This window comes from Coregonus lavaretus (genome assembly GCF_964263955.1).
Source record: "Coregonus lavaretus genome assembly, chromosome: 14".
In the NCBI taxonomy this organism is placed as follows: domain Eukaryota; kingdom Metazoa; phylum Chordata; class Actinopteri; order Salmoniformes; family Salmonidae; genus Coregonus; species Coregonus lavaretus.
Window position 1 is genome coordinate 39,224,941 of NC_140001.1, and position 12,683 is coordinate 39,237,623.

The 12,683-nt window shown below is 42.2% G+C and overlaps 2 protein-coding genes across 2 annotated transcripts; one reads left to right on the forward strand and one right to left on the reverse strand.

The window, feature by feature from the left end:
• Nucleotides 1-1,814: 1,814 nt before the first annotated feature.
• LOC311141901 (zinc finger protein 367-like) lies at nucleotides 1,815-9,230 on the reverse strand. The gene is made up of 5 exons (XM_084177406.1): nucleotides 6,792-9,230; nucleotides 5,724-5,874; nucleotides 3,399-3,518; nucleotides 3,124-3,262; nucleotides 1,815-2,984 (listed from the first exon to the last, which is right to left on the reverse strand). Exons 1-5 carry the CDS (start codon nucleotides 7,068-7,070, stop codon nucleotides 2,732-2,734), a joined length of 942 nt encoding a protein of 313 aa, XP_084033532.1. The 5' UTR covers nucleotides 7,071-9,230; the 3' UTR covers nucleotides 1,815-2,731.
• Nucleotides 2,896-12,590, forward strand: LOC311141900 (uncharacterized protein). The gene is made up of 6 exons (XM_084177405.1): nucleotides 2,896-3,015; nucleotides 5,752-5,896; nucleotides 9,230-9,344; nucleotides 9,471-9,526; nucleotides 10,707-10,821; nucleotides 11,421-12,590. The coding sequence occupies exons 3-6, from the start codon at nucleotides 9,241-9,243 to the stop codon at nucleotides 11,581-11,583; spliced, it is 438 nt and encodes a 145-aa protein (XP_084033531.1). The 5' UTR covers nucleotides 2,896-3,015; nucleotides 5,752-5,896; nucleotides 9,230-9,240; the 3' UTR covers nucleotides 11,584-12,590.
• Nucleotides 12,591-12,683: the final 93 nt, after the last annotated feature.

The window sequence follows — 12,683 nt, forward strand, 5'->3', positions numbered from 1 at the left end:
CAAATAGTTGTTATCAATAAGGTCAAATAAACATGATTAAATAAATACCTATGAAACGTACAGAGCAGACTTGTATGTACACCACCAATGGCGCTACCCCGTCCGTATCTCCAATCAGCTAGCATCTTTTAATATAAAAGATGGCAAACCTTCTGAATTTACATATCCTGGCTCTGCATGTCTTCCTCTTCCTTCTGTCTGGCGATGTGATTTGGTTAGAGCAGGGACGGTCAACGCCAGGCCTGCACAGCCATAGCGTGGACATGCTTTTGTTCCAGCCCAGCTCTAACACACCTGGATCAACTAATTGTGGTCTAAATGACCATGACAAGATGACCATTTGGATCAGGTTTGTTAAGAGCTGAGATGGAACTAAGTCTGCTCACTCTGCGGCTCTCCAGGACCAGAGTTGTCCCTCCCCTGGGTTAGAGCTACAGGTCTGGGTAGGATTCGTTTGATAGGTGAAGATGTCAGAGCTTGGATTCCTGTGAAAGATTGTGTCTAGCTACTACTCTAGATTAGATTTGCAATGACCACCTCTTCTTCTAACAATGGGTTGCATCTCAATAGTCTCTACAGTGACTTCCTCCCCTCATCTGCACTGATCTGAAAGAATTGGACAGGTGGAAGCAAAATCCCGATAGGCTTCCACCACATTGCTTTTTCACCAATCCTGTCAGTCCAGATCAGAGAATGAGGAAGGAATCCACTTTCCAGTATTTACATACACCTACACTACCGGTGAAACGTTTTAGAACACCTACTCATTCACGTTTTTTTTTAAAACTATTTTCTACATTGTAGAATAATAGTGAAGACATCAAATCTATGAAATAACACATGGAAACATGCAGTAACCAAAAAAATGTTAAACAAATCAAAATATATTTTATATTTGAGATTCTTCAAATAGCCACCCTTTGCCTTGATGACAGCTTTGCACACTCTTGGTATTCTTTCAACCAGCTTAATGAGATAGTCACCTGGAATGCATTTCAATTAACAGGCTTGCCTTCTTAAAAGTTAATTTGTGGAATTTCTTTCCTTCTTAATGCGTTTGAGCCAATCAGTTGTGTTGTGACAAGGTAGGGGGGGGGTATACAGAAGATAGCCCTATTTGGTAAAAGACCAAGTCCATATTATGGCAAGAACAGCTCAAATAAGCAAAGAGAAACGACAGTCCATCATTACTTTAAGACATGAAGGTCAGTCAATACGGAAAATGTCAAGAACTTTGAAAGTTTCTTCAAGTGTAGTCGCAAAAAGCATCAAGCGCTATGATGAAACTGGCTCTCATGAGGACCACTACAGGAATGGAAGACCCAGAGTTACCTCTGCTGCAGAGGATAACTTCAGTAGAGTTACCAGCCTCAGAAATTGCAGCCCAAATAAATGCTTCACAGAGTTCAAGTAACAGACACATCTCAACATCAACTGTTCAGAGGAGACTGCGTGAATCAGGCCTTCATGGTCGAATTGCTGCAAAGAAACCACTACTAAAGCACACCAATAAGAAGAAGAGACTTGCTTAGGCCAAGAAACACGAGCAATGGACATTAGACTGGTGGAAATGCGTCCTTTGGTCTGGAGTCTACCGTGTCTTTGTGGTGTGGGTGAACGGATTATCTCTGCATGTGTATTTCCCACTGTAAAGCATGGAGGAGGAGGTGTTACGGTGCTTTGCTGGTGACACTGTCTGTGATCTATTTAGAATTCAAGGCACACTTAACCAGCATGGCTACCACAGCATTCTGCAGCGATACGCCATCCCATCTGGTTTGGGCTTAGTGGGACTATCATTTGTTTTTCAACAGGACAATGACCGAACACACCTCCAGGCTGTGTAAGGGCTATTTTACCAAGAAGGAGAGTGATGGAGTGCTGCATCAGATGACCTGACCAATTGAGATGGTTTGGGATGAGTCGGACCGCAGAGTGAAGGAAAAGAAGCCAACAAGTGCTCAGCATATGTGAGAACTCCTTCAAGACTGTTGGAAAAGCATTCCAGGTGAAGTTGGTTGAGAGAATGCCAAGACTGTACAAAGCCGTCATGCAAACGGTGGCAATTTGAAGAATCTTAAATATAAAATATATTTTATAAAACACTTTTTTGGTTACTACATGATTCCATATGTGTTATTTCATAGTTTTGATGTCTTCACTATTATTCTACAATGTAGAAAATAGTAAAAATAAAGAAAAACCCTTGAATGAGTAGGTGTTCTAAAACTTTTGACCGGTAGTGTAAGTTATCCTACGTCTGAACACACCCTGTACCACTCCTTCATCTGAGCTAAATCCACATATTCATCCATTATATGAACACGCACACAAACACAAGCACACAATATACTTAAGTTCCAAAGTAAAAGACAACAAATAACTCGTTACCACCAAAGTGCAAACAAAACAAAACACATTAAAAGTTACTCTCCAAAGGAGAGTAAAACATTCTACAATCATAGCAGCCCAATTAGGTAACATTGGAAGCTGGATAAGGTGCTTTAAGCTTGTGCCTGCTCCACACTACACGTGGAGAAGGAGTTACCTCCAAATACTAATCTAAGGTCAGCTTAGCGTTTTCCCCCCATTAATGGTTAAGTATTTTGGGAGGGTAAGCTTATCGTAAATGTTTTTCCCTACAGGCAAACTTCTATCCAAAGCATACTGCGTAGGGAAGCAGAAGAGGATTGACTGGGGAGGGTTTCAGGACTGGGATGTGGGCGGGGATTTAGGCAGACAGGTTATTAGCCAGCTCAATGAGCGCCAGGGCACCATGAAGACGCTCCCGTTGCTCTTGGAGACGCCGTCTGGTAGCGCCACCCCCGTTGCCCTTCTCTTCCTCCATTGGCTCCTCCTCTCCCTCCTCGTCTGATTGGAGAAACTCCCGGGGGTCCTGCTGCTCCTGGTCCTCCACCCCGCCCTTGCCCTGGGGTTTCCCCTTGGTGGGCACAGGGGCACGCTGCTCACGCGTCTGCCAGTACCTGCCACAACACAGAGACAAGGGGGGATTTGGTGAGTATTGGGGTGTGCAGAATAGGGTGAGATCGCTTGATTGGTTTACTTCTTTTTACTATCCGTCTGATCTGCCTGTCCTCCCTCCCTCCCTACAGAGCCACTCACTTTGCCAGCCACTCTGCCACAGCCTTATTGTCCACAGACTGGGCCTTGCCTGGTCCCTCTTTGGGGTCCTCTCTTTTCAAACGGGCATATGGGTGCTTTGGGCAGTGCCTGTTAGCGTGGGTAAAGCGACTGCCACAGGCTGAGGAGATAACAGTAACATCCGAGTTAGTGCCAATGATTTTCCATTTGGTAGATTCTGCACCCCATCTATATGAAAGGTCTCAAGGTACCACCTATGTAAAGGGACAAAAGTGATGATCTAGTTGTATGCTCACCTTTCTCAGAGCAGACAAAGGGCTTCTCTCCAGTGTGCAGGCGCTGGTGGGTCTTTAGCTGGCCACTCTGGACAAAAGCCTTGCCACAGTCAGGGTAGTCACACGGGTATGGCCTCTCCCCTGAGAGAGAACACAGAGAGGGAGTTGAAATCAAACCAGATTGTATTAGTCACAAGCTTCGTAAACAACAGATGTAGACTAACAGTGAAATGCTTACTTACGGGCCCTTCCCAACAATGCAGAGAAACGTTTAGAATTAATATAAAAGTATTAACACGAGGAATAAATACACAATGAGTAACGATAACTTGGCTATATACAGTGGGGCAAAAAAGTATTTAGTCAGCCACCAATTGTGCAAGTTCTCCCACTTAAAAAGATGAGAGAGGCCTGTAATTTTCATCATAGGTACACGTCAACTATGACAGACAAAATGAGGAAAAAAAATCCAGAAAATCACATTGTAGGATTTTTAAAGAATTTATTTGCAAATTATGGTGGAAAATAAGTATTTGGTCAATAACAAAAGTTTCTCAATACTTTGTTATATACCCTTTGTTGGCAATGACACAGGTCAAACGTTTTCTGTAAGTCTTCACAAGGTTTTCACACACTGTTGCTGGTATTTTGGCCCATTCCTCCATGCAGATCTCCTCTAGAGCAGTGATGTTTTGGGGCTGTCGCTGGGCAACACAGACTTTCAACTCCCTCCAAAGATTTTCTATGGGGTTGAGATCTGGAGACTGGCTAGGCCATTCCAGGACCTTGAAATGCTTCTTACGAAGCCACTCCTTCATTGCCCGGGCGGTGTGTTTGGGATCATTGTCATGCTGAAAGACCCAGCCACGTTTCATCTTCAATGCCCTTGCTGATGGAAGGAGGTTTTCACTCAAAATCTCACGATACATGGCCCCATTCATTCTTTCCTTTACACGGATCAGTCGACCTGGTCCCTTTGCAGAAAAACAGCCCCAAAGCATGATGTTTCCACCCCCATGCTTCACAGTAGGTATGGTGTTCTTTGTCCTCCAAACACGACGAGTTGAGTTTTTACCAAAACGTTCTATTTTGGTTTCATCTGACCATATGACATTCTCCCAATCCTCTTCTGGAACATCCAAATGCACTCTAGCAAACTTCAGACGGGCCTGGACATGTACTGGCTTAAGCAGGGGGACACGTCTGGCACAGCAGGATTTGAGTCCCTGGCGGCGTAGTGTGTTACTGATGGTAGGCTTTGTTACTTTGGTCCCAGCTCTCTGCAGGTCATTCACTAGGTCCCCCCGTGTGGTTCTGGGATTTTTTCTCACCGTTCTTGTGATCATTTTGACCCCACGGGGTGAGATATTGCGTGGAGCCCCAGATCAAGGGAGATTATCAGTGGTCTTGCATGTCTTCCATTTCCTAATAATTGCTCCCACAGTTGATTTCTTCAAACCAAGCTGCTTACCTATTGCAGATTCAGTCTTCCCAGCCTGGTGCAGGTCTACAATTTTGTTTCTGGTGTCCTTTGACAGCTCTTTGGTCTTGGCCATAGTGGAGTTTGGAGTGTGACTGTTTGAGGTTGTGGACAGGTGTCTTTTATACTGATAACAAGTTCAAACAGGTGCCATTAATACAGGTAACGAGTGGAGGACAGAGGAGCCTCTTGAAGAAGAAGTTACAGGTCTTTGAGAGCCAGAAATCTTGCTTGTTTGTAGGTGACCAAATACTTATTTTCCACCATAATTTGCTAATAAATTCATTAAAAATCCTACAATGTGATTTTCTGGATTGTTCTTTCTCAATTTGTCTGTCATAGTTGACGTGTACCTATGATGAAAATTACAGGCCTCTCTCATCTTTTTAAGTGGGAGAACTTGCACAATTGGTGGCTGACTAAATACTTTCTTTCCCCACTGTACACGGGTACCAGTACCGAATCGATGTGCAGGGGTACGAGGTAGTTGATATGTACATATAGGTAGGGATAAAGTGACTAGGCAACAGGATAGATAATAGACAGTAGCAGCAGCATATGTGATGGGTCAAAACAGTTAGTGCAAAAAGGGTCAATGCATATAGTCCGGGTAGCTATTTGTTTAACTATTTAACTAACTACTTAGCAGTCTTATGGCTTGGGGATAGAAGCTGTTCAGGGTCCTGTTGGTTCCAGACTTGGTGCATCGGTACCGCTTGCCGTGCGGTAGCCAAAGGAACAGTCTATGACTTGGGGTGGCTGGAGTCTTTGTGTTCACCCTAATGCAGGTTGTAACACAGGGAAGAGCATAGTGTCCTGGTAGGTTGGGTGTCCATGTGTCAGGGCCACCCGTGCTCTGCTCTCACCTGTGTGTGTTCTCTTATGGGCCTGTAGGGACTTCTCTCTGGGGAACACACGGTTACAGATGTTGCAGCGGATGCGGCTGGAGGAGCTCTCCCCCTCATTGATCAACTCACGGACAGTGTCAGCACGCGGGCGGCCACGCCGAGTACCGTCCTGAAAACAAAGAAGACACAAAGTTAACTACAGTTTCAATTAATACATGCATCTTTCTGTACTTTCTGAATACTTAATGTAGGCTTACAACATCGTACTTTCAGTTTGGAATGCAGCATTATTCCATAACAATGTTTGTTTTACTAAAACAGTAACTTGTTGTTATTTCATTTTATACTGATGCTTTATGAAAGGCTTCATACAAAGCAAAAGTTCCCTCAATGTCTAATTCCAACTTAAAATAATTGCTGCCATACAGTATATAAATCAACTTGATTATCATTGTCAAACAGGGATTTTTGTTTGTTTGGTACAAATGAATGTTGCCAGGGCCACATGCAGTTAGACATTGTAGCAAGGTGCATGTATTCATTCATTCCATGCACATCCGGTAAAAAAATTTGCCGCGCGAGGCGACATTACGTATGACAGCTGTTACAGTTGGAAGTGACTGGGTTTTAAAATCCATCACGTCACATCGTGAGCGCGGGCGTTTTTTTAAATACACCTTTCCTAGTTGCCGTTTCATTAAAAAAACGAAGGACAGCTATTTAGATTACATCTCTAGATTGCACCATTCAATGATTCAGTGTAGCCTAAAGTAAATTCGTATCTGGCCTTTTCGATGAACATAACATGATCATCACTATTGTAAAGTAGAAACAATGTAACCTATCATTCATTGCAAAATGATTTAATACAACAAACAACTGAAAGCTACATGCAAATGCTCATCAGTTATTACGGTGTACTAACAGACACATAATTAATGCAAGGTCTAAGTCGGCTATATGTATAGGCTACTTTCTAGGCAGTAAAACTATCATAGCCTAGTCTCCTAGATATGATTTCAACTTCAACACAACACAATGCTATTAGGGTAAACAACATGAACAACAACCTCCAACTTATCCTACCTTCATCTGGTCAGAGGAGACAGCCAGGTCCGCCTCGCTGGCGGTGTTGGTCCCGGTAGGGGAGGCAGCCCCGTTCACCGAGCCAGGGCTCAGGCTCACATTATGGGCGTTCTCCCCCCACCTCCACGGGTACACCATGAAGTCGCTGAATCCAGGGCTGGTCGGCATCAGAGACTCACTCTTCCTGGGCTTGATCGGGGTGGTCTTGATCACAGACACCAGGACCCTCTTTGGGGAGTCGTTGCAAAAAATTACTTGAGGGTGCTTGTTCTCCGCCATCGTTCAGATGAAAGACGAATTTGTTAAAAGCTGATTAAATCTAAAATTATATCACAATTGTGCTCAGGAATCACTTCGTCATCTAAAGATAGGCTAAACGCTTTTAATCAAGTAGTTTAACGTTAGCAAAATAGCCTTCTAACAGAAGTTGGGTTAGGCAGCTACGAGACTGAAAGTGTCCCACCAAATTCAGCTACTCAATCAGGAGTGAAAATATTATTCATTTCCAGAGACGAAGAAAACCGCGCCACAATTCCTTATTAAAAATTGTACAAATATTCATTAATTTGCAAAAATGGAGCGTCCGATGTTCACACGGTCAAAGTGGATACAGCTCCTACTTCTGGAAGTCTTTCCCGCGTTGCAAATCGCGCCTGGGCGGTTCTTTTGACAAATCAGTTGAAGGGAAATTAAATCCTTTTACCACATGCATGGGAAATAACCTATTACAAGGGTCAAAGCATGAGGTAAATCCGAACGAGAGCAACACAGTAACCAATGGTCATCATCGGATCTTTCGAAGTACGCTCATTGGTTGATACTTTTTATCCAATGAAAGTTTTAAACATTCTAGAGCGCGCCTTTACAGATTGACAGCAGATTGAACCTATGTGCATAACGCACTGAGATGCTTCAACCAATGGCAATGAAGGGCGGTTAATTTTACAGTGGACTGGGATTGGACCGCTGCCGATCAGAAGCCTCTCCCGCGCATAAGGCAGCCTATGTTTATATTATTACATTTTTGGAACGATTTAAAGGGAAAGGGTGAGTCAAAGGCGCCAAGGTTACATAGGCCTAATCAGGCCACCAGAGAGGAAACGAAACTGAAAAAAAGGTTGCAGTCAGTCATTTAACCAATGCCTAGTATGCTAGTCCTACACTACACAGTTATTATTATATTATTACACTGGGGATATTCAATTAAATTAACCTGTTGTTTATCAGAGGACTGTTTGTCCAATGTAAGACTGGCATTGTAACATTTAAAAAATATATAATGAAAGCAGCTTCATTACCTTACCCTGGGTGCATGTGTACATGGCTCTTATGTGATATTTGGGGACATGTAGGCCTACATGTGTAAAGGAAATAAAGTTCAACAGGCAGTGCGTGTGCTTGCATGTGTGCATGTGGCCTCCTTTCCCCCCTTCTGGTTGGTGTGCCTCCTCACATCGGATCCCATGCATATCATGTTTTTTTTGTGATGAAATAGGAGCAAAATGTAAGCATAAATTGTGAAAGGAGGTTGTATGGTAAATATTTTAATAGCAACTCTTTCTGAAACAGGTGAGATTGTGTCAGTGCTTTCTAATTTGCCTCTTTCCAGGGCCGGCTCTAGCGAGAGTGAGATTTGGCTGGGGAGCCCCCCGCCAAGGGGTCACCTTTTTTTAGTGGCACCCCTCTTGACAGCTAAGAGAAAAATGTAGGTTTAAAGTATATTTTCAGTGTAGAGAAAATGTTACTGCAGCACCCCAAATGTTTTTTTCTCTCACAAAAGTAGTCCACTGCACCAATAGTTCCTTTGTGTAAATATAACAATCATCTGTTCCACGTGCTGTTCTAATTTCCTCTTGAATATGACACTATAGTAGGTCTTCAGCAGTGCAAGTGTAGCCTCCATAGCATATGTAGGCTAGGCTAAGCATACTATGCCCCCCCCCCACCAATTTTTTAAAATAAAATAATAATAATAATAATACATTTGGAACTCAGTCCAACTTTCAATTTACTCTTGAAAGTTGTAATAGTAGAATGCACAGGGTGCAATTGTTTTATTGGGTAGTGCATCATACATTTTCCTCTTGTCATGTAGTCATTGCATACCTTAAAGAGCTATTTATAACTTGTCAGAAATGTCCAGATCAACTAGCCCATGTCAGCTAACGTTTTTTAGCTAGGTTTATTAACCCATAGATTTTGTTGTTATGTTTGAGTCACTCAAATATCACATGAATACAATGGTTGGTTCTGGTTCTGTGCTTTTACTGGTTGGTTCTCCTCCGTTTCTTTCTCACTCAAACACCCACAGACACAGCCTGTCATGCTCACGACAAACCTTTAATTTCATAATTACCTTGGATTTGTATTTTTTTAAAATCATATGGCCATCAGTAGGACATATATTAACTGTCTACCCCCACTGATGTTTTCCCCAGGCCAGCCTTATATGCAGACTCTTGACGGCCGAGTCCGATTGGGGACAGGAGAGGGCAGAGGGGGAAGAGGAGGAGGCTACAAAAACATGGATACTACCGGTAGCTTCAACCTGAGGTGCAAGAGATAATATGAACACCACAGTGGAACATGGGTGCTTGTTTAGCTTGCAAATGAGATGTGTTCACTTTGTGTACAAGTCATGTGTCCTGATTGTTTACCACATGGTAAATTGTCCTTTAGAGGAGAAGAGAGGAGGCTGTGGGCCCTGGAACTGGGGTTCTGTTCAAGACCATGGGGTGAGTTTAGTACCACATGGAGATAATTTACAATAGTAAATATAAGTTTTAGATGATTTTGGATGATTTATCATGGTTACGGTCTCCTCTGTTTTGATGTATTTATTTTATTTATTTATTTAACCTTTATTTAACCAGGAAGGGCTCATTGAGATTTAAAATCTCTTTTTCAAGAGCGTCCTGGCCAAGATAGGCAGCACCAAGTCATTACAAAAAATTACAGACAGACAACATGAAAAACTACAAGTAATCTAGTAAAAAAACATTCATGAATTCACAAGAGTATAACAATATCAAAAACAGCAAATTAAAAACATTGACAGGTCAGGGAATCAGCCTCAAAATCCTTCATCAGAGATTTAAAAACACCAATCGGGACAAGTTCTTCCAGTTTAAAATTATTTTGTAAGGTGTTCCAAGACGATGGCGCAGAGTACATAAAAGACCTTTTACCAAATTCAGTTCTGACATTTGGAACAGTTAGCAGGATAAAGTCCAGTGAACGAAGAGAGTACCCACCACATTTCTGAACAATAAAAATGCCCAAATAAAAAGGTAGTAAACCCAAAATGGCTTTGTAAATAAAAGTATACCAGTGACTGAGCCTACGAGTGACTAGAGAAGGCCAGCCAACCCTGGTATACAAAGTACAGTGGTGCGTAAGGGTTTTGCAGTTTAAAATAAATCTCAAAGTACCATGATAAAGAGTGTCAATTGATCTCAAACACTGAGCGGAAGCATTCATATATAAAATATCCCCATAATCTAGTAAAGGCATAAATGTAGCTGATACTAGCCTCCTTCTGGCTTCAAAAGAAAAACAGGCCTTATTCCTAAAATAAAATCCCAATTTCAGCTTCAATTTTTTTGTAAGTTGTTGAATATGCAATTTAAAAGAGAGGCCGTCATCAATTAGAATTCCAAGATATTTATATGAGGTTACAACCTCAATCTCCTTGCCCTGACAGGTAATAACAGGTGAAAGGTTCAGAGGTCTATTTCTTGCATTAGAAAACACCATTAGTTTAGTTTTGTCAGTGTTGAGGATAAGCTTCAATTGACACAAGGTATGTTGAACAGTATAAAAAGCAGTTTGCAAGTTCTGGAAAGCTTTTGTAAGAGATGAGGCACAACAGTAAATAACAGTATCATCAGCATAAAAATGAAGTTGTGCATGTAGGGATGGACGTGACTCCTGATGCAGGAGGAATCCCACCTGAGGGCGGCCAACAGCCAGTGGAGATGGAAGAGTCAATACACACCACAAACACACACACGTTTGTTTTACTATCCTTGTTGGTACCAAAACATTTCATCCCATTCAAAATCTTATTTTCCCTAAACCTAACCTTAACCCCAAACCCTAACCCTAACCCTAAACCTAACTTCTAACCTTAATTCTAACCCTAATTGTAAGCCTAACCCTAAACCTAACCCATAAGCCTTAAATAGCCTTTTTCCTTGTGGGGACCGGCGAAATGTCTCCACTTTTCTTTGTTTTACTATCCTTGTGAGGACTTTTGGTCCCCACAGGGATAGCAAAACCAAACCACACACACACACACATTATGTTCTTGTATCCTCATGGGGACCTACAATTAATTTATATTTAAAATCAAATTTTCCCTAAACCTAACCTTTACCATAACCCTAACCTTAACCCTAACCACTAACCCCTTATCCTTACCCTAACCTTAATTCTAACCCTAACCCTAATTGTAACACTAACCCTAAACCTAACCCCTAAGCTTAAAATAGTCTTTGTCCTCATGGGGACGTGTGAAATGTCCCCACAAGGCGGAGTTTAACCTCCGTAAGCTGGACATAATTTGGCAATTATTTGTGTTTAAATTGTGTTTCTATTGTTGCTCATATTTGGCATTTCTTCCATTAGAACACAAAGGCGGAGTCTGTGGAGGAAGAGGACAGCCACTTCTCCAGTCTGCGCAGGTCTGCCAATGATATCACTTCCCGTCTGGAGTTCAACTTTGGCAGCCTTCAGCGCCCCAGAAAGGGGGGAGGGACCGAGGCAGGGGGGTGAAAGGGGGGACGACTAGTCGCCCTGAGAGAGCAGAGAAGATAGGTATCCTCTCCTTTAGAAAAGATGCTGGAAACCAACTACATAAGGGAAGAGGCTTTTTATATTAGTTTTATACAGAGCAGAGCAGTTCTATTAAGTGAACACCGCTGGCAACGGTTTTTAAACATTTCCTGGTAAAAAAACGGACAAATTATTTTTAGACAATAAGAGAACCATATAAAATCTGACCATTTGTGAGGTGAAGAAACTTCTTTCCAGGAGCATGAAAAGTACTGTATATGTATTCTAATCCTATCCCCTAACACCACTCATGTTCATATGACCTGTTGTGCATCTCTCCAGGCTTATGTCCTAGTCCCAAACCCAGACCACCCTGAGGACTGCCCTGCCTTAGCTGTGGGGAGATTAATTATATTACCAAGACTACAAAGGATTTCCTTTTGTTTACATTTGGCTCCTGGTGAAATGGGTTGTCCTCTTATTTAAGTAAAGTTTTTTTGTTGTTGCTATTCTATCACATGTGGGTGTTATTTCTCCTCCTGCCTTGTGTTCCGATGGAAGCACTGTGAAGGCAATGTTCAATAAGTCCTGTGACAATAAGTGTACTGTTGAAGATGGCTTACTTTGACACAATAGACCAACACTAACACCGGCCTTGCACAGTGGGTGCGCAGCCTCAGAATATTGGCAGTAATTTTCTGATTCTACATGTTGAATTGCCACCGTTCGACGACACCCAGCAGGTGATCTACTGCACACCAATGATGTCTGTGTTGGTCTCTTGTCCTTTACACACTTAATCTACTTACAGTTAGGGGTGTTCTACATTATATGTCCCCCAGTGGTGAGTTCATAGATATTCAGCTGCAGACTCTCGATATTCAGATAATTCACCACAGCACACACTATGAACATGAATCATTTACTATCCTGTGGTAATCAATCACTATCACGATCCTGTTCTCAGTGGCTCTAATGTAGCACAAAGTGTACAAGATTAAAAGTACAGTGGCTTGCAAAATATTCACCCCCCTTGGCATTTTTCCTATTTTATTGCCTTACAATATGGAATTAAAATAGATTTTTTTGGGGGGGGTTTGTATCATTTGATTTACA

What these genes read in the sequence shown, in the direction of transcription:
- LOC311141901 (XM_084177406.1), bottom strand. Translation starts at nt 7,070, where the DNA reads ATGGCGGAGAACAAGCACCCTCAAGTAATTTTTTGCAACGACTCCCCA. An exon ending in CCATAAGAGAACACACACAG is followed by an intron (nt 3,519 to 5,723) that starts GTGAGAGCAGAG and finishes GTTCTCTCTCAG; the next exon opens with GGGAGAGGCCATACCCGTGT. An exon ending in CTTTGTCTGCTCTGAGAAAG is followed by an intron (nt 3,263 to 3,398) that starts GTGAGCATACAA and finishes TTATCTCCTCAG; the next exon opens with CCTGTGGCAGTCGCTTTACC.
- LOC311141900 (XM_084177405.1), top strand. Translation starts at nt 9,241, where the DNA reads ATGCAGACTCTTGACGGCCGAGTCCGATTGGGGACAGGAGAGGGCAGA. An exon ending in ACCGGTAGCTTCAACCTGAG is followed by an intron (nt 9,345 to 9,470) that starts GTGCAAGAGATA and finishes ATTGTCCTTTAG; the next exon opens with AGGAGAAGAGAGGAGGCTGT. An exon ending in ACGTTTGTTTTACTATCCTT is followed by an intron (nt 10,822 to 11,420) that starts GTTGGTACCAAA and finishes TTCTTCCATTAG; the next exon opens with AACACAAAGGCGGAGTCTGT.